Here is a 24,636-nt window from a genome sequence, read left to right as displayed (position 1 = left end):
CTTAAAGCTGTTATCATCAGCAAAAGCATTTGTACAAAGTATTAAATACATTGCCAATGTATGTAAAGCGCTGTGGAATTAATAGCGCTATATAAATGAATAAAATTATTAATTATTATTATTATTTCAATCAGCATGTTCAATACTTTTTCCCTGTGTCATTTCTCATTATTAAACATCATTAAATGTATGGACATCTATGGTTTGATTTCTTTGCTTATGTGGATTGGATGGGTTACCAACAGCTGGTGAGAAATTTATGTCAATAGCACCTTTTAGAGTATATGCACATTAGCGTATTTATTAGCGTATATAAAATTGCCCAAATTCTCAGCCAGAAAGGTTTTTGAGTGTCAGGCATTTTTTGTCCTCACCTAGCATCCGTATGTCATGTGAGTGCTATGTGAGTGTTCGTTTTTTTTCTCTCTTCTAGCATCCGTACGTCACGTGAGTGCTACATGAGTGTGTGTTTTCTTTCGCACCTAGAAAAAAAAATGCAGATTCGCATAACACTCGCATGACATACGGATGCTAGGAAAGGAAAAAAAAACACCTGACACACTCCCACTTTTCTGGCTGAGAATCTGGATGATTTTATATACTTTTTGACTGCACCCTAAGAAATATATTTACTTAAAGAATTAATTGTGTTCAGTACGTCTGCTGTACTGAGTTGCCAACCGTCCAGAAATTCCAGAAATTCCAGGACGATCCGTAAAAATAGGGCAAATGTTTGCCCTGTCCGTAAAAAACAATATTTAAGGCGTCTGTGATTTCTTTTTTTTGGAAGCTGAAGAAACTTAAACAGATTATTTTGACTGTAATTATCATGATTTCATAGTTGACAGTGAAAGCAGTTAATATCTTCATATCATAATGATGGGCTATAGATATGGATCACTTATAAACATAACGATTTATTATGTTTTTCTAATGTGTCTGCAAAAAAATATGGTCTGCCCGTGATTTTTTCATAAGCTGTCCAGAAAAAAAAAGTCAAGCTTTATATTAAATAAAAAAACAACAATGATCCACTAAACAAAATCTATAATATCTCTTGATAATAACATAGAACCAAAAATGGAAGGGGAAAAAAATAAAGATATAGCTCATATATTGGTGAATAAAAAAAAAATCTCAATATTACATACAATAATATATAAATAAGTCATAGCTAGGAGCCAATATAAGGGAGGGAGAGAAAAGGAGTGCTGTGGCTTGCTCCCCCAGAAACCGTAGAAAGATCCCACCCTTGCAGCAGAGATCAGCATCTTAGAAGCAAACCATGTGGCAGCCCTGATCAACGTAGACTGTCTCTTAAAGTCCTGTAATCACCCCAAGGGCAAGGATAGAAACTGATACAGAAGGAAAAGTGAATAAAGAATGATCAATGCACATACAATAGAAAAACTCATGACCAGGATGTGGGATAAACCCTCATTTATTAGCACATGACTAGGGTTGAGCGGATCTGAACTGTAAAAGTCCAGATCCGCGTGGTTTCAAAGATTTCCGGGTGCCGAATCTGGATCTGGAATTCCGTGTGCACGATCCGGATCCGGCAGTGGGGAAAATAATTGAAAAATAAAGAATAACAGAAATAAAACACCGTTTCATACTTACCGAGACTCGATGTCTTGGCGACACACTGCTTCTAGGTCACGCATTCACTTCCTATACTGTGCATCGTATATGCACAGCTTTGCGTGTTTTCACTGCCCACCGGCCATCCTCTTGTCTGTGATTGGTTGTAGGCACATGCGCCCCCAGCCTGTGACAGTATGTGCCTGCTGTGCCGCAATGCTCAGTCATTGTCTACACAGACAGCGGTCGTGCTCTATGGCCGCTGGCTATGCAGCAGAGCTGAAGCGGAGTGGGACCTAGTGTGGATTACGCCGGACCTGCAGGGTGTTGGGGGTTAATAAAGAGGTGAAGGAGGTTGTGTGTTTTGTACTTTATTCCAAATAAAGGATTTTTCTCTGTGTTTATTTACATTCATTTACAGGTTACTGTGATGCAGGTATCTCATAGACGCCTGTGCTATCACACTAACTTAGGGTTTACTAGCAGCTGTGCGCTGCTAATAACCACTTATTACCCTGATTGCCACTGCTCCAGGGCAATCGAGAAGAGCCGGTATTGCACCGGGATTGTCACATCTAATAGATACTGGGCGGCTGTGGGCTGAGACTACCAGCCCCCAGCAGGCTTTATCATAACTGGGTATCAAAATTAGGGGGGACCGCACTTCGGTTTGTTTTTTTTGTTATTTATTTAAATAATAAAAAAAAGCCATTCACCAACACAGCTGCGCACACTTCTGACAGGAGCGTGCATGTGTTTCTGTGTACATGCACGCTCATGTTCAGAGAGCGCAGGCTGTGTCGGCTGATGTCATGTCAGACTTGTACGAGTCTGACAGCGCATCACAGGCACAGCCACACACTTCTAACAGGAGCGTGCATGTGTTTCTAAAAGACATGCACGTTCACCATACTGACCCGCAGACACTTTCTCTGCTTTCCCAGCCCACCGGCCGTCCTGCCGCCTGTGATTGGTTGCAGTCAGCTGACACTCAGGGTGGGGGTCCGTCTAGCTGCAACCAATTACACGCTCCGGTGGGCGGGCAAAACAATGAATATTGAATTGTTGGATCCGGAAGGGAAAATTGCATGACCCGGAAGAAGTTTGCTGCCATGACACAGCCTCGGGTGAGTATACTGCGTGCGCTCCTACCCCTGTATCCCTTCCACAAACGTTTTTAATCTCCGTATTCTGGTCCCCATAGACTTATATGGGCACCGGAATCTGGAGCGGATCCAGATTTTTTTTTCAATCCGGCAGGGATCCGGCGGTCCAGATTTTGGCGGATTCGATCAGCCCTACACATGACCCAAACTACAGCAGAAAGAGGAGGAGACAATGAGCGGTAGTTATATTTTCCTAATCTCCTCCCCTCTAATAGTAATATGAAACATGGTACATAAATTCTCTTGTTACTAAAAGGGAAAACACCCAGACCATACAATCAATATAAATAATTAAACTTCAGGACTTGAAGGTTCCCCCTTACTACAGTAATGTGTCACCTGCGCCTAGTACTCCGAAGAGTTCACTCCAAGCCAAAGTACATACAGATGATCAGCATGATAGGTGCCTTAGTGTCATTCTGTCAAATATAAAAAAAATCTCTCGTAAGATCCTAAAAACCTTACAAAAGGCAGTCCAACTGGCTCATGATTGATCATCTTCCAGGGCATGGTCCCACATGCCATGTGTTCCCTCACGATGTAGAGGTGGGGGTCATGTAGTCTAGAGCAAGATTGACAACTTTAACCTTTCATTTTTGGGAGCAGCTTATTAAAAAATCATGGCCAGACAATATTTTTTACAGATACATTGGAAAACCATATTAAATCGTTCTGATTATAAGTGATTCATGTCTACAGCCTATAGCTCTGATGTGAAGACATCTGCTGCATTCATTGTAAACTGTAAAATGACGATTATTATAGTAAAAGATAATCTAAGTTTCAGCTTCCAGAAAATCTTGGACGCCTACTTTTTTTTTTTACAGGCAAGGCAAAAAAGTGCCCTTTTTATGGTCTATATTGGAACTTTTGGACCATTGGCAACCCTGGCCCAGAGTGAGACGTGACATCCATGGCGCAATGTGCAAATACCTAAGAGTGAGGTCCAGCAATAGTGATGTCAGAAGGAAGTAATAGTGAAGTAAAAGAGCATGAATTGTTGCCTTCTTCACCTATGCACATTGAAATACATCTTGATTTTATTTCTAATGGATGCCATATGAATTTGAGAAAAATATCTGAGAAGCACACAGAGTACAGTAGGCTGTGTGCGCCGTATTAGAGTGTAGTATAAAATGCTTTAAATATTTTTCCACAGATTGCATAAAAATGTTGTCCCAAAACAGTAATGCCTGCAGGGGGAAATGCATGAGAACACACTCCTTTCTGATGTCATTTAAAGCACCACTCCAATGTTTTTGTTTTTAATACATTGCTGGAGTGGTACTTTAAATGTAAGTCCCCTGCTCCCTGTCTTATACTCACCTGCAGCCGTCTTCATCTTCTATAGCCGAACCTACAGTCAGACTTCTGTGATTTGTGACCGGCCAGCAGCTCTAGTGTTTCATGGAGCATTCCATAGGTCACAACTCAATATAAGTCTATGAAAGCCTCCTCTGGCTCTCATAGACTTGCATTGAGTGCTTGTGATGTAACTTCTGACTTCCGGACAGCCAGAAGTTACAGTCATAAGATGGTGCCGCGGGACCTGAGCGGTGTTGGTAAAAGGTGAGGCTGGAAAGTAAGTATATGACGGGGGCAGGGGATTTAGATTTAAAGCGCCACTCCAGTGCTGAAAATATAAACACTGGAGTGATGCTTTGAACAACTCTTGTTTTGCCACCTGAATGTTTGAGAACTGCCTGTGAAATAGGTTTTGTGTGATTTCAGAGTCCAGGTAAATATACCGTTGTTGCAGACTGTGAGAAGCGAGGGTTAGAGGACCTTCCAGTGAAAAGTGGAGACATAGTGCAGCTGATACGTGAAGAAGAGGATGGAGTGTGGTGAGGACAGCTCAGGGCTTTGCTTTTCATAGAACTTTTTTAATTCGATGTATTGATTTTTTTTTAATTGAATTTTTTTTAATTCAATGTAATTGGTTGTTTTTCACACTGGTGTTTAATTGGTGGAAAAAAATGGAACATTAAGCAAAGGAAATCCAATACACAGTTGTCAGGTGCAGTGAGGATTATAATAGCCATATACAGAATATCTGGTTTTTCCTGACTTGTATTGAGGTGGATATTTATGTGTGAATGAGATGTCTTTGTGAATAGTGATTTGGGCCCACACAAGTTTTTAATAATAATGCTGCTCGTAATAGAAATCGGAATTTATTTTCAGCGATCATATCTTCCTATAGAAATAAAAATGGCTGGAGTTTATCCCACTTTAAAATGGATTCTTTGAAATTCCCTATTTTCAGTTATCATAATGAGCTTAAGTACATTTGTTTACTTTTATTTGGTTGAACTAGACTAGATACACAATGTAATGGTGGCTGCAGAGTTGCATAAAATATTCCTTTTGTCTTTTTTTTTTTCCTTCTTTTTCCTTTCACATGTCTATTGTGGAGATATTAGCAATTACAGTATTTGGCACCTAATTGATTTCCATTAAGTCCAAGTGTCCATTATCAGATAGGTTTAACTGGCGGGGTGTACGTCATCACCCCTGTGTGCTCAATCATAAGCAGGCAGAAAAACTCAGGGGAAATAAGAAAACGTGTGAACCTCAGTGTGTGAGACCTATAATATCTGACAGCTCTAATTTCCTGATCTAGAATTCCAAAGAGATTGGCACTCCACTGTAGCAATGGCGCATGCGTAGGGTAAATAGTGCAAATTCAGAGATGTCCTGGAATTCACGGAATATATAACCTTATATGTTTATTATGTCACAATGATCTGACTGAACGTTTCAGCCCATCCCGAGCTTTCCACAGCAGTATCTAATTTCCTGGTCTAACCTCCTGCTTGATTAGAAAGTGCTGGGAGTAGAATACAGAATACGAACACCTTTCCCATAAGGTCCCACCAGTCACTTTGGGGAAAGGGGTGGCTCAGCTAAGTTTAGCTGTGTCACATTACAAACTCTTCTGTTAGCTCACTTCCTCTAATAACACTGTCCCCTCTGCTGTACTGCTCCTCCCCCACACTGCTTGTCCAGAGATGTGTCAGTAGTCACACTTATATATGTTGTGCTCACAGCAATCTGTAATCACTGCGCAGTGATAAGAGTATCATTATAACTTACACAGGAGTAGTCCTGAACAGGCAGGTTACTCCTGTGTGAGACATATAAATGCAATCTCACTGCAGAGCAAGTACAAGTTACTGTGAACACAAAAGACATAAGTGAGATTACTGACACATCTCTATATAGTCAGTTTTGGGGGAGGAGCACTACAACAGACATGACAGTGGTATGAAAGGAGGAGAACTGATAGAAGGGTTTGTAATGTGACACAGCTGAACTCAGCTGTGGCCAAAACCAACAGTGGAACAATCAGAGGAAAAGTATAATAGAAACACATGTACCACTTCTGAATTTTTTTTACCCCCTCTTGGTTTTGGCTTACAAATATTGAGGTAAAACACTCACCAACAACTAAACTTGTGCACATGGCCTTAGTCATCTCTGATCTACTCCCAGCACTTTTTAATTATGCAGTAGGATAGATTTAGCTGTTCAGGTTGTCTGACATGATCTGTCTCACACACTAAGGGGTACTTTGCACGCTGCGACATCGCAGGCCGATGCTGCGATGCCGAGCGCGATAGTACCCGCCCCCGTCGCAGCAGCGATTTCCTTGTGATAGCTGCCGTAGCGAACATTATCGCTACGGCAGCTTCACATGGACTCACCTGTCCTGCGACCGTCGCTCTGGCCGGCGACCCGCCTCCTTGTTAAGGGGGCGGGTCGTGCGGTGTCATAGCGACGTCACACGCCAGGCGGCCAATCGGAGCCTAAGGCCGGAGTTACACTTGTGCGAGAATGGAGTCACATCACCCGACACTGGCTGCCACTCTCCAGACAGGAGTGTGCAGCTGCATAGAAATACATGCAGCTGCATGCTCCTTTCTGGAGAGCGGCAGACCTTGCCAGGTGTTGCGGATCCATTCTCGCGCCAGTCACGCGCAAGTGTGACTACAGCCTAAGAAACCTGCTCTGCTATTGCAGGGGCATGTTTTTCTTTCTCCAGTATGTTGTTGCCTGCTTATGATGGTATATGATTTGTCCTTGGGAAGAAGTCATAAGGCTTTGAAACGCGTAGGAAAGGAAAATCATTCCTTCTACATGGATCTTCTATTCTACGGCTGCGCGGTCTATTAATCCTTTTCTCTCCAAATTTGAACTGTATCACAGATCAGCATCACACCAGGGAAAAAGCACACATCACCAGTAAAAATGAACATCTGATGAAATCCACTTGGACTTAACGAAAATGAACTCGGTAGTTGCCAAATACTTTGACTGCTAATATCTCAGCAATGGGGAGGCTAAATAAAAAAAACACAAAAAATGATTTATTCCACTCTGCAGCTACTCTTACATCCAATTCAGCATGAAAAATATGGTGAAAGATTTTAGTCACCAGGTCAAGGTCATTTTTCTTCTGATTTTATTACCACTACTTTCCTTTAATGTTTTTTTAATCTGCTATACAGTTGCAGAAATATGGGCCTTTTTTTTTTAGTTCAAATTTTTATGATGTCTACATATGGGGTGTAGCTCACAGGATTCTCCAAGCTGCTCTAAATTATTTGCCTGCAACCATCTCCCCCTGTATGAAGCCAATGAAAATGAACATCAAATAAACAAAACCATAAAGCTACGTGCCCATGATCAGTGTTTGCAGTGTTTTGGATGCTGTGTGTTTTCGCTGCGTTCAAAATGTGTTGTACAGTACATGCACAATGGATCTGATTGTGAGAAATCCCATGCCCACTGTGCGTGTGTGGCTTTCAGCGAAAACTGACCTGCAGTCGGCTTTCCGAGCTGCAAGCATGTCAATTCTTTGCTGCGGAGACGCACAAGTGAGAGACCGCAGCCCTTCGAACACTGATCATGGCTGCGGTCTCCTGCTTTCTACTGCAGAGGGGACTAGCGGCCGCGCCGCTCATCCAGGACACAGCGGGTCCTGATCATGGGCACGTACCCTAAGGCAGATTAAAAACAAACTCCGGGGACCTGTGGGGATAAAATAAGAGCAAAAAAAAAAAAAACGATCCACTGTTGACCAGTGACTCTTTAACAAAAAAACAATGCATTATTAACTTTTCTTATTTGATATCTTTCCAACAATGTGATTTTCTTTTACTATTTTTGACTTCTAATTAGATATATAGCAGAAACTAATGTAAAAATATCTGCCTACTCATAGCCGAGGTCCCTTTTAATACAATAATGCTGTACACAGGGGCAGACATTATTGGTGCATCTTGTGCAGCTCAAAAAGTTAGGGGGCCATATCTACCTTCGAACCAGGTGGCATTGGGCATCATAATGATCTGTTGGGGTGCAAAGGGCCCATATATTGTCTTACACAGGGGCCCATATATTGTTCTTGTATTTTCCGTCTGTGTCCGCCAGTGGCTGTACACAATGTTTAAACTTTGCATTGACTAATTCTACACTCTTCGCATATTAAAATATGAAGTACCCTCCCTCTACCTTTCTTCCCTACCATTCAGTGCCCACTAAAATTTTCATCACTGTAAATGGAGCTTTGTGTTTTATATATCCAAGTCAATAAGACCTTGTTATATCACTTTAGAGGAGGTTAGTCCCAAATTCTGTTGGTGCTAGCAGATATAAACAAAAATAAATTGGCAATAAAAATAAATTCTAGATGTCATTAGAAGAAATGCTATTTGTTGTATCTGTTGACAGAAATGTCCATGTTCATCCATTGCTTAATGTGTTGCAGGTTTGTGAAAAATCTGAGCACCAGCAAAGAAGGATTAGTGCCTGCCAGCAACCTGATGATACTCATTGGGGCTTCCAAGTCAGTTCATTCTCTCAGCGGCTCTGGTATGCTTCACTATAGCCTGTTTTTTGTGTGTTATAGAACATTTTTGGACATGTATTAATGTTTTTTTTTGTTTGATGTTCCATAGAATCAGGAACTGCTTCCAGCACTTTAAGCACTTCGTCAAGCTGCAGTGAGAGCTGCAATGTAAGCAGCACCAGCTTTTCCGATATCAAAAGCTGAACCTGAACAGAGTGTGCACAAATTCGGCGTGTCATGGACGGGTGATCCCAGATTTCAGGCCACGTAAGAAAAAGATGGATGAAGAAGAGGCAACGCTGGGGGGCTGATTCAAAGAAAATAGGCAGAAAGTGATTCCAAGCTTGAGTTGGTTGTCTCAATCAATGTCATGTTCGTCTACCAGGCCAATCGGGAAGGAACCCCGCAGAATGGTGTTCAGTGATGTCTTGTGCCAGAGGCCATCACGGCACTCAGTTCAGTTTACAGATCCATAAACAGTGTTTATTCCGTCAACATTTCACCCATACTGTGGAACATGTTATGACCCCTGTAGGACGTACAAAAGTGCCATCATTTTGTTCCATGGTATGTTTTTAAACCGTGTTTCTACCAGTTTCTGTTCTCTGCAACCGGATGTAGAGATCCATCTGAAAAGACTTTTTTCCTTTCGCACCTTTTTAATGAGACCATCTTGTGGCTGTTATCTGTTTGTAAAAGGAAATAGTTGTCACATTTTTCACAGCATGACAGTTTGATACTATACTATTTTTCCACTTGTCAGGCCAAGCATTTGTAGTTCATATCTCTGTGTCTATAGGAAGTCTCGATAAGAAAGCAGAAAGGGTTAACGGGTTAACCAGTCTGGAAGGAGGGCAGCTGCCCAGGGGAAAGCTGATTATTTTCTATTATTCTTAAGTGATATTTTTATTGGTGTAAAGGAATTAAACTGAAAATCATTCACTAATCAGGACTTTTATATTTGTATGGAGAAATGGAATATAAAAAGATATAGATAGATTGCAGAAAGGGATCAAAGACAATGCTTTGTTTTATCTGCACATTAAAATCCTGTGAATTTGGGATTCCTGACAGATATTTACAGGTTCAGTCCTATCACTGTGTTCAGAGTTCTGCTCAAGGTAACCTGTCACCCAACATCATGATCTTTATCTGCAGATATAGGGTTAATCTATAGGTAAACAGCATTCCAATGATGCCTGGCCACCTTGCAGAAAGTGTGACTACCCCGACAAAAGGAACGTATTTCCTCATTGGAACCGCCAACAGCACTACTCACTAAACTATGAGCGAGACTGTAAGCATGCTCCAGGAGTTAGATTTAACAGCTGGCTGTGCACAGATAAACTGCAGAACAAGCTTTCATTCAGCCGCTGATCACAGTATAATGAGCTTTTCTGTGAGAGGTGACTGTAGTCGCTTCCTGTAAACCCCCATGACTGAAAGCTGGCGGCTTCTGGGAGAAAAGAAGTTCATTTTCTCCCAATAGCCACACTTTCAGTGAGGCAATTGGACATAATTGAAATTCTATTTAACTGCAAATTAGCCTTATATATTCTTCAGGTAAATAGAATTTTCCACGAGTGACAGGCTTCCTTAAAATGGGTTGTAATCCTCCTTTGTCCAATACTGCCAGTATCTATCACTTCTTTTCTCTGGTGACCCTCCCGTGGCAGCATCCTCCAATAGCAGAAGGCCTCTGTGCCATTTTTGTTCTTCATATGGATTACATCATTACCGTGGTCTACTGCTGTTGGAGAATGTGACCTACTAATGTTATACTTTGTGGACAAAGCATGATCGAGTCAGGGGAAGCAACAGGAAACAGCACAGGGAAGCAGAGGTTAATTTAAGTACAATGCACAGCCTATACTTATTTTATCACCAACAAGCTAAAGGGACAGACCATTCCTTCCAGCTTTCCTTCTTCGAGCTTGTTTATTAATTTTGTTTCTGGATCATTCTAATGTTATATTTTTCATAGTACATTAATGTTTCTTTCAGCACCTTAACGAAAATTAAATTATTGGTCATTATAATTTCATTTGCATAGTTTGTTAGCCACGTTGATTTTTCTATAGTTCCCCTGTTAGTATATTACCTAAGAACATTTTGCCTGGACTGCTGTCACTGGGTGAAAGCATTTGGATAATAAGAAAAATATTCCATTAATTGACCTGTATATGCCCAGCTATACAGGCTGATGACTATGGCCTTAATGGGTCTTTGCTATACTTTCCTATTCCTCTGATTTTTTAACGTTTTGTACAGTGGTATTATCCTCTCAAATCCAAAAGATATTTCTATACTTACAGGGCACAACCAAGCCTGTTCCGTACTACACAAAGGTAGTATGGCTACTTACTAGGTCCAATTTTTTTAACTGACCCATAGATTTACATTGTCGATTTTAGGCCAACCCTTGGAACAAAATCAGACATGTCTCTGTGATTTTACGTAAACCACTTGCTCTGTGAAAAATCCTGGATGTGTGAATGGCCCTATAGACTATTGCAGGTATGAGTGCTCTTCTTGAAAACCACAGGTAAACTCATATGCAAAATTCAGATGTCTGAATGAGCCATTTGGCATGGTTTTACTGGATGCCCCCGAGCCCTTAGGCTTTATTCACAACAAAAAACACATTGGAACTCGGCCTTATGTGTATTTTTATCAGAAGTAGCCATAACCAGTCTTCTCCAGTATCAATGTGTGACAGTTTGTATAATCCAATGTGTTCTTTCCAGTATTGGAGCTCTACAGTTGTCAACTATTGAATCGGTCAGTAGCTGATGGCACTAAATGGCACAATATGTTGAGTATAGAATGCATGCATGACACTATATTTGCTGATGTAATGTATAATTTCTAAGTCCTCTGTGTTATCCAGTGTTCGTTCCAATTACATCAACTGTTCACATGAAGAAATAGTGAAATTCAAAATACAAATGAGAATACAAACCACCATCCTAGTAGTCACGAAGGCAGTCCAAAAATGGCCTAGAAGCAATATGTTTTGTTTTATGCCTTAAAATCAAACTTTATTTTTATAAGTGTACAGGAAATATTTCTTTCATTTCCTCACAAGTGTAAAAGAAAATGTATGAAAGTGAACTAACTTATAAAAGATGATATAGTATAGGCAAATGAACAGCAATTACTGTACACGAATACGACTGAAAAAGACGGAATTGTAAATGCAAAGGTCTTCAAATGTTACAAAATATATAGATATAAATTTTTATTTGAAAAAAGAAACCTATTTGTGTTAATGTTAAAGCAGTAAAGACATACTAATTCTGTCTTCAATTTAGACTGCTTAGAATTAGCTTAGATGTGCCAAGTTTATCACAGTGCCTTATGCTGGATGATAGATTTTGCACATCTTTAGACACTTTATACTCCTTTTTAGGCAATGCCACAAAAAGTGCCTCAGCACTTAGTAAATGGAGCGCTTGGAATTAAAGTCAGAATTCTGGATCAATTTGAGACAATTATTTGCCCAATTATTTCTAGTATCTATCTCAGATATTCCTTCTTCCAGAATTGTTAGATTGGTAGAAAAGAAGGCACTGTGTCCTTGTCCATGAATGACCATCACAGAGAATGACCCAACAATGAAATATTACATATGTTTACATAATGTTAGTATTTGCCATAATTCCAAATTATAAATGTCTGTGAAATGTGAATGTGAAAGGGAAATCCTATGTTAGTTGCTTTATAGTTCTCTAAACAGTTGCATAGTTTGAGATGCAGGTTTCCATTAGTTGGTGCTTTTACTGATCAAATGACAACCTAAACTCCAGTTGTGAAAGGTTGCTTGTCTAAATGAAATATGGGCAAACACTATAGATGGAAGAGTCCTCTAAACCAGGGTTCCCCAACTCCAGTCCTCAAGGCCCACCAACAGTGCATGTTTTTAGGATTTCCTTAGCATTGCACTGCTGTTGGAACCAGCACCTGGGCAGGTAATTACATTAACACCTGTGCAATACTAAGGAAATCCCAAAAACCTGCACTGTTGGTGGGCCTTGAGGACTGGAGTTGGGGACCTCTGCTCTAAACCATGCAACTACCTCCGATATGCTTGAAAATGTTGTGAGTTTTCAGATGTTTCCCTTAGCTGGCCTCGGATTCAACAAGGCCAGTGATTTTCTTGCCAATCTTGATGTGGGGCATGTAGAAATAAGATGTTCATGGTGCACACCTCTTAATGAATCCAGAATGTGTGATGAATGGTGTGCACCATGCCAGGAATCTTACTTCAGTCCCTCACAGGTGTAAGATGTCTTGGCGTAAGTAACGCCAATGCTCATCATGAATTAGGCGAATTGTGACATCACGCCTCCACAGCTCCCCCTTCTCAGCTCTGAACATCTTGCCAGAGCTCTGACAAATTGATGTGAAAATTCTAAAACATGCACATTTTTTGACCAACTCTGAATTGGTCACACATTTTTGCCACTTTTCAAAGTGGATTTAGGCCAGGATTCTTGCAAAATTGCTTGGATGAATCAGGGGCCATTGAGCTTTACTTGGTATATTCTGCTGACAGCTCCATGTATCTAGTGACAGGTGGATCTCCTGTGGCGGCCATCTGTTGGAAAGGTAGCTAGCCCAAGCCCAAAACTGTTATGTTATGTATATGGTCAGATATATGATGGAATGTAGGCTGATTGTAGGTATATTTATAAGCCAGGGCAAATAATGAATATTCTATGTATCTTGTTTAATTTTTTGTTCCTGGACACAAACACTTGAGGCTCATACTTAAGATCCTAAACAATTCCTTTCTTCCTTTTTTTTGTTCCTTAGGAGTCTTTTTATAGAGAACAAAGTATCTACAAATAGAGAAGCAAATCAGGGACATATGACAATCTCTTACAGCCCCCCATAAAATTTACTGCTATATAAAGTTGATGTTATATACTTTTTTTTTAGTCAGTGGTGAAAATTAGCAATCTGTACAGATGTGGACTTTTCTCATACATTGTAAGTTATTTGTAAATACTTTGTAAAAATATTTGACTGTTCCTAAATAATATTGTGTAGCCTTTTCTGTTAAAATGACCCTTGATTCCCGCACAGGAAATGTTTACCTGTTAATATTTGCCTGTGATTTCTAAATAATTGTCACTGCACTTTACAGACGGCATCTCATCTGCTTAATTTTTATTCTGCTATTGTAAATTTGAGTACAGAATGTGAATATTGTATGTATGAGGGTTCATCGACGACATTTCAGGAGCACCTGCTGTAATTCACTGTGGTAATAAAATAAAAATAATTTCAACTGTTTTTGTGATTTCTTGAATATTAAAAATCAGACCTAATTTTAGGAAGATTATTTGCATGTTCTGTATCATATTTTATAATGTAAGACCCCCTGCTTAGCATGGCCTTATTTGATCAAGAGGAGAATCAGATCTCTGCATGAGAGAGGAAATATGCTCCAAGGAAACGCTTGGAATGTTTCCCCTTTACTTTTATTTTACTCCTAACATATACATGAAACTTTGTAAACTTCCACAAATTGATTTACAGTGACAAGTAAAAGGTTAACAATTAGGGATGATCGAATACCAAATATCCGCTTTGATGAATATCCGACGAATAGGTCGACACTATTTGACTATTCGCGAATATTCGATGCGCAATGTAAGTCTATGGGAAACTCAAATAATTTCACGTTAAACCTAACGGCGAGCTGTGATAACTGAGGAAAAGGCTGAAATGGATGGGAAAAGGCAGAAACAGTATGAGCACATCCTGTAGAAAGTGCCTGACTGCATTTCTGGTGTCTTTGAATAGCGTGCTTAGAGCAGCACGCGACGTTTACGTAGTCGCCAGAACAGCTCTCAAACCAAAGTAATCGCTTTTTTGACAATCAGAATGCAGGTCTTTCAGTCTCTCTCTCTCTGTCTGTCGGTCTCTCCCTCTTCCCCTTTCTCTCATACTCATCGATCACTGACCGATCACCGGCGCGGCGCTGCACGGCTGTCACACTGCTCCGGCAGCTTCTCCAGCTTTTGAAAATGCCGGCCGCTCATTATTCCATCTCATATTCCCTGCTTCCCCCACCCACTGGTGCCTATGATTGGTTGCATTCAGACACGCCCTCATGCTAAGTGACAGCTGTCTCACTGCAACCAAACACAGCCCCCGGTGGGCGGGTCTCTGTAGTGCAGTAAAATAAATAAATAATTAAAAAAACACGTGCAGTCCCGCCAAATTTTGATACCAGCCAAGATAAAGCCACACGGTTGAAGGCTGGTATTCTTATGATTGGGAGCCCCAGGTTATGGGGAGCCCCCCAGCCTAAAAATATCAGTCAGCAGCTGGCCGAAATTGCCGCATCCATTAGATGCAACAGTCCCGGGACTCTACCCGGCTCATCCCGAATTGCCCTGTTGCGGTGGCAATCCGGGTAATAAGTAGTTAATGGCAGCCCGTAGTTGCCACTAAGTCCTAGGTTAATCATGGCAGGCGTCTATGAGACACCCCCAATGATTAACCTGTAAGTGAAAGTAAATAAACACATACACCCGAAAAAATCTTTTATTTGGAAAAAAAGACAAAAAAAAAAACACCCTCCTTCACCACTTTATTAAAATCCCCAAATACCCCTCCATGTCTGGCGTAATTCTCACGAGGTCTCGCGACGCATCCAGCTCTGCTACATAAAGCTGACAGGAGCGGCCGTGGAACACTGCCTCTCTCTGTCACCTCCACGCAGCAACTGAAGTGAGCCGCGCAATCAGCGGTAACATCACTCAGGTTACCCTCGGCCACAGCTCTCAGGTGGAGGACTGCAGCTGGCCGTGGGTCACTTGAGTGACTGCAGCACTGATTGCGCGGCTCACTTCAGTCACTCAGGGGATTTGCGGTCATCGGTGAGTCCTTCACCTGTGATCGCAAATCAGGCCGCGGCGCACAGACAGAGCCACGCGATGACAATGAAGTCAGGTGAAGTTCATCCGAGTTCATTCTGATCAAGCGGCACTGTCTCATATGCGTGACCAGCATTCAATGTTTTGGGGGGTCATGGGTTTCATATCATAGCATTTCTGTATGCAAGGTGTCGATTCGTATTGAATTGATGATGCCCTGCATCTTTGTAATTCACTTTTTTTCTCTATCTCGTTCCGTTTTCGAGATAAAAATGCTAACTCCGTTGTTTTCCACCAGGTGACGCTATAGGTGGTTTCATTGCGTAGCGCATGGCTACTTTACTATACCTAGGCACCACTTCTATGCCTATTGCTGCCGCCATTCTCAAATTAATGGTGGTAGGCAGGATATGGGTGGACACACTGTATGTTCTTTCATGAGTTTTCTGCCTTCAGACTGAATTTACAATGTGCACATCTCAGTAGGTACAAGGAAATCCAATGCATACATAGGTGTGACCAGACTTTAGGCCAATACTTTATAAAAAAGATGGGATTTTGGTATATTTTCTTACTAGTTAGGGAATGAAAATTGTAATTTTTCAATCAATAGTGGAAAAAATATATATCCCATATAATTAGATATTAAATTCCTTGTGCTTGTTATGTAGGGAATGAACGTGGAATATACTTGTATGCAGCTGTATACAATAATATCAATATAAAATCAATATATATCAATAATTATGATACCTTGTATATTAGTGGATTACAGCACCAGGGAGCTGGGATATTCTAAAATAGGGCATGTACATATTATTTCCAGCTCACACCTTTAACACTAGAAGTCCCAAGAATTTCGAGCTCCATAGGGTTCCAATGGTAGAAATGTTAAATGACCCCTCTCTGGGACTTCTAGTGTTAAAACTAAGTGTTTTTTTACATTTACTGTTTAGAAATGTACAGACAGTACAGATACAGAAGCAACGATCCAACACCCAACAGGTATAATGCACGTGTCCTATTAATGTGCTACATGAGACAATTGCCTTATTGTCCCATCTAGAGTTTAGCAGCATTTTTCTGCACCTGATATCTGATTGGGCAGGAGTTGAGCTCTGTAGACGCACTGGTTATTACGCAATATAGTGCAGTAATCAACTAATATTTAATAATATGAAAGAATTCTCAACTATTGAACGCAAGGGCAGGGCCCTCTTCCCTCTGTACAAGTCTGTCTATTGTAACTTTTATGTATTCTGTATGTAACCCCCTTCTCATGTACAGTACCATGGAATCAATGGTGCTCTATAAATAATAATAATAATAATAATAATTGAACAGTGTGATGATGATCGTCCCTTGTATTTGAAGAAGACCTTGACTTCTAAAGGGTTGTGGACTGTATACGATGTGTCCGCAAGTGGCTGATGAGACCTATGAGGGCACTAAATGTTCTGCTACATGTTGGGCAACCATGTGTGGGCACCATGGTCGCATCATTTGCAGTCCTGGCTTTGCGGAGTGCTCACTTCTCTTTTGCTCTGAATTTTCTTCTAGCCTCATATGTCTGGTAACCTTGGTGGATCAGCATGCGCCATGTTGGTCGATCTTGTGTCAGTGTTTCCCAAGAGGTTGTATTAATATTGAGAGACTTCTTTTGTCTCCCATGCAAACGCTTTCCTTTAGACAACTCAACCATAGAGGAGCTGTTTGGGGATGCGATGGTCTGGCATCCTAGCCACATGTCTGGGCTGCCATCAGCAAGGTGGGAAGTTAAGGCAGGGCTGCTCTGCAGAGGATTTCAGTGTCAAGTGCCTTATCCTGCCACCGGATCCTCAGAATTCTACGGAGGCAAGTCATGTGGAAGTGGTTCAATTGCCTAGCATGTCTCTTGTATACAGTCCAAGTCTCACTGGCATACAACAGGGTAGTTACCACTATTGCTCAGTGGACTTTGAGCTTTATTGCAAGGCTTATTCCACGTTGGTTCCACATGTTGATCATTAGTCTGCCAAATGCAGAGCTTGCATTGGCGATTCTGCAGTTGACCTTGATGTCAATTGTCACTACACAGGAGAGGGTGCTGCCAAACAGTGTAAATTGTATCGGATATACAGCACTGTGCAAATATTTTAAGCAAATGTGGAAAAAATGCTTCAAAGTAAGTATACTGTAAAATATAGGCGTGTTAATCGTTTATTTTTAGCAATTAACAGACTGAAAAGTGAATGCAAATGCAAACACAAATCTAAATCAAATCAATATTTAGTGTGACCCTTTCACTTCAAAATAGCATCAAAGCATCAATTCTTCTAGGTACACTTTCGCACCATTTTTGAAGGAACTCAGAGGGAAAGTTGTTCCAAACATCTTGGAAAACTAACCACAAATCTTCAGTAGATTTAGGCTGGCATAAATCTTTTTATCTCTTCATGTAATCACACACAGACTTCATGTTGAGATTAGGACTACTGATGTGCGAACCCGGACTATAAAGTTTGGGGTCCGTACTAGACACCTAGTATCCGTGCATGGACTTCGAAGACGAACGTCTCAGGAAAGTCTGTGTTACCGTTCAGGTACGGCAACCCGGATACATTTTTTTTTTTTTTTTAAAAACAAAGGTAGCAAAATGGGGATTAAAGCAGGTTAGCTATACTTAGAGTCTCTGCACGGCTGTCACACAGCTTCCAGGTCCCCTCATTAAAACTTATGAACATTCACTGCTTCCTTCTCCCACCCTCTATGACAGAGTCTGTAATTGGTTGCAGTCAGACTGCTGGTCTGCCAGCGTCTGTGATTGGTTGCCTTCACAGTAGCTGTCTCGGTCCCCAAAATAGAATGTAAAAATAAATAAATAAATGGAACAAAATGGTGTAGGGTCCCCATATTTTGATACCCAGTGTAGATAAAGCAAACAGCTGGAGGCTTTAGTGTCCACCTGTCAGCTGTATCTTGGCTGTGTATCAAAATATCAGGGACCCCATGAGACTTTTTTAAAATTATTTAAATAAATAGTTTTAAAAAATGATATGCGCTTCCCCCTGATTTTGATATTGAGCTAAGTAAAGCAGACAGCTAAGGGCTGGGATTCTCACGCTGGGGAGGCCCATGGTTATTGGGCTCTCCCCAGCCTAAAATTAGCAGCCTGCAGCTGCTCCAGAATAGGCACATCCATTAAATGCGCCAATCCTGGCGGTTTACCTGGTTTATCCTAATTACCTTGGAGCTATGGCAATCAGTGTAATATAAAGGGTTAATGACAGCTGTGATTTGTCAAAAAAATCATAAGCTGCCACGAAGCCCTGGGTTGATAAAGGGTAGGGGTCTATGAGACCTCCCCATTACTAATTGTGTAAGTAAAAAAAGAAATAAACACAAAACACAGAGAAATATCCTGTATTTAAAAAAAAACCCTCTTTTTCCTATTTATTAACCCCCAAACCACCCCTGCAGGTCCAAAGTAATCCACAGACATGATGTCCCAGACCGATCCTGGCTTTGCTACATCTGAAGTCAATGTGCGCAGTCACATTAGAAAATGTGACCAATCACTGCAACGTCTGATACACACTGACAGCCGCAGCTGTGAGAGCGGTGACGTCAGTGAGTTGACCTGAGGTCACAGCTGACAGTTCCCATGGTACCCCAGCTGTGACCTCAGGTGAACTCCGTGAACTTACAGTGGAGAAAAAAGTATTTAGTCAGTCATCAATTGTGCAAGATGGGAGAGGCCTGTAATTGACATAATAGGTAGAATAGAACTATGAGAGACAAAATGAGAAAACAAATTCAGAAAATCACCTTGTCTGGTTTGGCAAGATTTGTTTTGCAAATTATGGTGGAAAATAAGTATTTAGTCATCTGAAAACATGGACGATTTCTGGCTCTCACAGACCTGCAACTTCTTTAAGAGGCTCCTCTGTCCTCCACTCATTAACTGTAGTAATGGCACATGTTTGAAATTGTTATCAGTATAAAAGACACCTGTCCACAAACTCAAACAGTCACACTCCAAATTCCACCATGGTGAAGACCAAAGAGCTGTCAAAGGACAACAGAAACAAAATTCTAGCCCTGCACCAGGCTGGAAAAACTGAATCTGCAATAGGCAAGCAGTTTGGTGTTATGAAATCAACTGTGGGAGCAATAATAAGAAAATAGAAGACATATAAGACCACTGATAATCTCCCCCGATCTGGGACTCAACGCAAGATCTCACCCCGTGGGATCAAAATTATTACAAGAACGGTGAGCAAAAATCCCAGAACCACATTGGTGGACCTAGTGAATGACCTGCATAGAGTTGGGACCACCGTAACAAAGGCTACCATCAGTAACACACTACGCCGCCAGGGACTCAGATCATGCAGTGCCAGAGGTGTTCCCCTGCGTAAGCCGGTACATGTCCAGGCCCGTCTGAAGTTTGCTAAAGAGCATTTGGATTATCCAGAAGAGTATTGGGAGAATGTCATATGGTCTGATGAAAGTAGAACTGTTTGGTAAAAACACAACTCGTCGTTTTTAGAAGAGACAGAAATCTGAGTTGCATACAAAGAACACCATACCTACTGTGAAGCATGGGGGTGGCAACATCATGCTTTGGGGCTGATTCTCTGCAAAGAGACTAGGACAACCAGGACCAGGATCTGTGTACATGAAAGAATGAATGGGGCCATGTATTGTGAGATTTTGAGTGCAAACCTCTTTCCATCAGCAAGGGCATTGAAGATAAAACATGGCTGGGTCTTTCAGCATGGTAATGATCCCAAGCACACCACCAGGGCAACAAAGGAGTGGCTTTGTAAGAAGCATATGAAGGTCCTGGAGTGGCCTAACCAGTCTCCAGAACTCGGCCCCCTTGAAAACCATTGGAGGGAGTTGAAAGTCCGTGTTGCCCATTGACAGGCCCAAAACATCACTGCTCTAGAGGATATCTGCATGGAGGAATGGGCCAACATACCAACAACAGTGTGTGCCAACCTTATGAAGACTTACAGAAAACATTTGACCTCTGTCATTGCCAACAAAGGATATATAACAAAATATTGAGATAAACTTTTGTTATTAACCAAATACTTATTTTCCACCATAATTTGCAAAAAAAATCTTGCCAAATCAGAGAAGGTGATTTTCTGGATTTGTTTCCTCATTTTGTCTCTCATAGTTGTGGTCTACCTATGATAACAATTACAGACCTCTCTCATCTTTTTAAGTGGGAGAAATTGCACAATTGGTAGCTGACTAAATACTTTTTTTCCCCACTGTACCTCAGGTGAACTTTATGAATTCACCTGAGGTGACCTTAATGTCCGATTACCAGCTTAGGCAATGTGCGAACATTGAGTATTTGGTTATAGAAAATCTGCATCTTCTGGCAGAAAAACGCAATGTTGTTTTGATTCATTTTTTTCCAGGAGATGCAGTTTTGGTGCCAAAATTTGTTGCAGAAATCTAGTTTAGGTGTGATTTTCTGCCAAGAGATACAGATTTGGTGCAGAAATGTCTGCACCATATTTCTGCAACAAATTTGTATCTCCTAGCAGAAAACTGCACCAAAACAGTGTTAAAACCGTGTTATTTATGCAATTTTCTGCCAGGAGATGCAGATTTGGTGCTAGAATTTATACACCAAATTTCTGCATCTTCTGGCAAAAAAAAATGCATCTAAACATGATGCGGTTTTGATGCTTTTTTTGCAAGACGATACAGATTTGATGCAGGAATAAGGTATATATTTTCCAGCACCAAATCTGCATCTTCTAGCAAAAGCCTCCCTCGGTTTTCTGCCAGGAGATGCAAGTTTCATTAAATCTTGCATCTCCTGGTGGAAAACCTGAGGTGAGGTCACTGAGTTCAATGAGTTCACCTGAGGTGAGTTTACCTGTGGTCAGAGGTGCGGAACCGTGGGAACCTCCAGTTGTGACCGCAGGTAAACTCAGTGATGTCACCGCTCACTTACAGCTGCAGCTTAGTCAGTGTCTACCAGAAGCCGCAACAGGCGGTCATGTTCTGAAATGCGCCCGTGCACTGCGACTTCAGTATGTAGCAAAGTTTGGATCATCGTGGGACCTTGTGTGGGTTAATGGAGAAATAGGGTGTTTTTTGTATTTCATTTCAAATAAAGGATTTTTTTAGTTTGTGTTTATTTTTTTTCATTTACAGGATTAATAATGGGGGGTCTCATAGACCCTTACCCATTACTAATCTAGGGCTAAGTACAGCTGTGAGCTGTCATTAACCCCTTATATTATCGTGATTGCCACCACACCATGGCAATCGTGATGAGCCGGGTAAAGTGCTGGAATTGTTGCATTTAATGGATGCGACCCTCTGCTGGGCTTGTTCTGTCTGGTCCCTGCTGTGCATCTACCCTGGTCTAAGGAAGTCCAGAATCCCGTTTCCCCAAGACTGGACACACAAAGCAGGGTTGCCTCTGCTATTACGTACTTGGTGGTGCCAAGAGAAAGAGCATATACTCAGTGCCCATTAACATCTGAACCTATGTACTGCGGGTATGGTCGCCAGGTCTCCTTGTATACCCAGACTGTATGCACTGCAGACACCATTGCTACTGTTGGGGAGACCTTCTATGTCAGGTACGTTTAAATGGGCACCCGGAGGAGGCTCTCTTGGACTCATCCATGTGTCCTTGATCTCAGGCTTGAATTCCACAGGATGAAAGGTAGTGTCCTCTGCTACCATGGTGATCTCAGAGAGTACACTACAGAAATGGTCACCTTTTCTACATCATGTGGAAAAGTCCACAATGAGGTGGGAGTGTTAAAATAAAAACAAAAAACTTCCCTATGCGGCTATATTAGCGAGAGACTTGCCCCTGTTCTGGACTCTGTGGGAAAAGCGGTGTAGTCCTCCCAAGAGAATGGTGTGACTGTGGCCTGAACCCGAAGATCCCGTGTTGGGGAAACCTGCTGTAGGGATCACCAACATAGGCACAGAGTATAATCCCGACAGGTTCCCCCCTAGAGGTAATGGCAGGTGAGGTTGATGTGCCGAAGCTAATCCCGGTGCTGAAGGTTTTTCTGGATAATTTTGGGTCAGCTCAGCTCCAAAATCCCGCCCTGGTCCTGGCATGGGGAAGGGTGGTAGTGATTAATGGGGTGGCCCAGCAGCCTGGTGGAGACACGAGTTTTCCACTCATTGCACTCAAGCGGGAGTTGCTCTACCAAGTTGATAAAATCCGGGCCAAAGTAGTGGAGCAGCTGATAGTACCACAGCCTTACCACAAAAGGTACTTGAATTAGCTCATAACCATACAATGAGTGGTCACCTACGTAAAAAAACTCTAGAAAGTATTCGGAAATGTTTTTATTGGCGAGGTTAAGAGGTTTATGAGTCTTACTCTGAGCGTCAGCTGACTGCATCCACGGCAAATATCCCTAGCCCTTTGGTACTGTTGTCTATAGTAGATGTTGCTTTTGAGCACCTTCAGTTAGCCAGTGTTCTGTCTGTCTAGCTAGTTGTCAGGTTCCGTGCTCCTGTCCTGCATCCACCAACTATACCTTTGTCTGCCTTCCCTTTCCAGTCTGTCCCTATCGTGCCCTCCATTTCTGTCACTACCCGCTGTCCTGCCTCAGCCTTCCAGGCTGTACTTGCCTCACACTAAAAACTGTTCCTGCGACACCGAGGCCAATCAACTGTTCTCGCTGTCAGCGGGTTTTCGTAATGGCAAAGTTATGGAGCTGCACAGCAAAGCTCCGTCGACAGAATAGTGGCTGCTGCCCGGTACTGCACATCCACCCCCTATTCATTTGAATAGGCAGCAGATATGCAGTACTCTGCTGTGGCCATTACACAGTTGATGGTGCTATTCTGTGCAGCTCTGGCCTCCACTGACACAGAGAACAAATAATCGGTGGGGGTGACAGGTGTCGAACCCTCACTGATCAGACTTTCATGACTAAAGGCCCCGTCACACACAGAGATAAATGGCAGATCTGTGGTTGCAGTGAAATCACGGACATATTGTTCCATTTGTACACAGCCACAAACCTGGCACTGATTGTCCACAATTTCACTGCAACCAGAGATCTGCCAAAGATGTATCTCTGTATGTGACAGGGCCTTTATCCTAATGAAAAGCCATCAATGTTAATGGACAATATTTTTAATCTTTGTATAGAGATTTTCAGTTAACAGCATTCTCATCTGCTGACGTTCCCCCATACCTATGATTAGAGGGCACCACTACATGTGTAAACTGGGTTATTTGGTTAGTGGCTTACTCAGATGTTTTACCCCCGTTAGCTTTGCCTCTGGTTGGCACCCTTGAAATTGTTTCAGAAAATGAAGTATTTATCCCAGAAATTTTTTTTTTATGTTTTTATGTACATTATTTCCTTTGTGTGAATTGGAACAGCAGAAAAAAAAACAGAAAAGGGAAAATTGGACATGATTTCACAAAAAAAAAAAATGGACGGACAATATTGTTGGCACCTTTCCAAAATCAAGGGTAAACAACTTTGTTCAGTAGACAAACTCTAATGAGGAAGCAAAAATCCTTCTGGGAAAAGATCTTCTGGACAGATGAGACCAAGATAGAGCTTATTGGTAAAGCACATCAATCTACTGTTTACCGAAAACGGAATGAAGCCTACAAACAAAAGAAAATAGTACCTACAGTCAAATATGGTGGAGGTTCAGAGATGTTACATAGTTACGTAGTTACGTAGTTACTTAGGTTGAAAAAAAGACCTAGATCCATCTAGTTCAACCTTCCTTCAACCTTCCAGTTCTACATTTTGTCCCTAAGTCACTTATAACCAACAATGTTGTTTGCACTGAGGAAATCATCCAGCCCTTTTTTAAAAGCTGTTCTAGTATCTGCCTTTACTACCTCTTGTGGTAGGGTATTCCACAGTCTGACTGCTCTAACTGTAAAGCACCCCTTCCTATTTAGCTGCCAGAATTGGTTTTCTTCCACTCGCAGTGTATGCCCCCTGGTCCTTAGTATTGTCTTTGGAAGAAATAAGTCATGTGCCAGTCCTTTATATTAACCACACATGTTTTGGGGTTGTTTTACTGCCTCTGGCAAGTACTAAGTTGAATGTGCTAACAATTTTGTCTGGCCCATTTTTTGGGGTTTTGTGTAAAATTATGTCCAATTTGCCTATTT

At 41.5% G+C, this 24,636-nt stretch overlaps 1 protein-coding gene across 7 annotated transcripts in view; it reads left to right on the top strand.

Moving 5' to 3' along the window:
* MCF2L (MCF.2 cell line derived transforming sequence like) overlaps positions 1-13,905 on the top strand; it is a 305,257-nt gene extending 291,352 nt beyond the window's left edge. For all 7 annotated transcript variants that reach the window (XM_075336651.1, XM_075336649.1, XM_075336647.1 and 4 more), the window contains 3 exons: positions 4,482-4,594; positions 8,524-8,627; positions 8,714-13,905. In XM_075336651.1, coding sequence (XP_075192766.1) covers positions 4,482-4,594; positions 8,524-8,627; positions 8,714-8,808 — 312 coding nt within the window. In that variant the 3' untranslated portion in view covers positions 8,809-13,905. The remainder of the gene's footprint in view (positions 1-4,481; positions 4,595-8,523; positions 8,628-8,713) is intronic.
* Positions 13,906-24,636: the final 10,731 nt, after the last annotated feature.

Source organism: Anomaloglossus baeobatrachus, chromosome 2, assembly GCF_048569485.1.
Source record: "Anomaloglossus baeobatrachus isolate aAnoBae1 chromosome 2, aAnoBae1.hap1, whole genome shotgun sequence".
NCBI classification, from domain to species: Eukaryota; Metazoa; Chordata; class Amphibia; order Anura; family Aromobatidae; genus Anomaloglossus; species Anomaloglossus baeobatrachus.
Note: the sequence above shows the minus strand (reverse complement) of the source record. Positions and strands in the feature narration are given on the sequence as shown.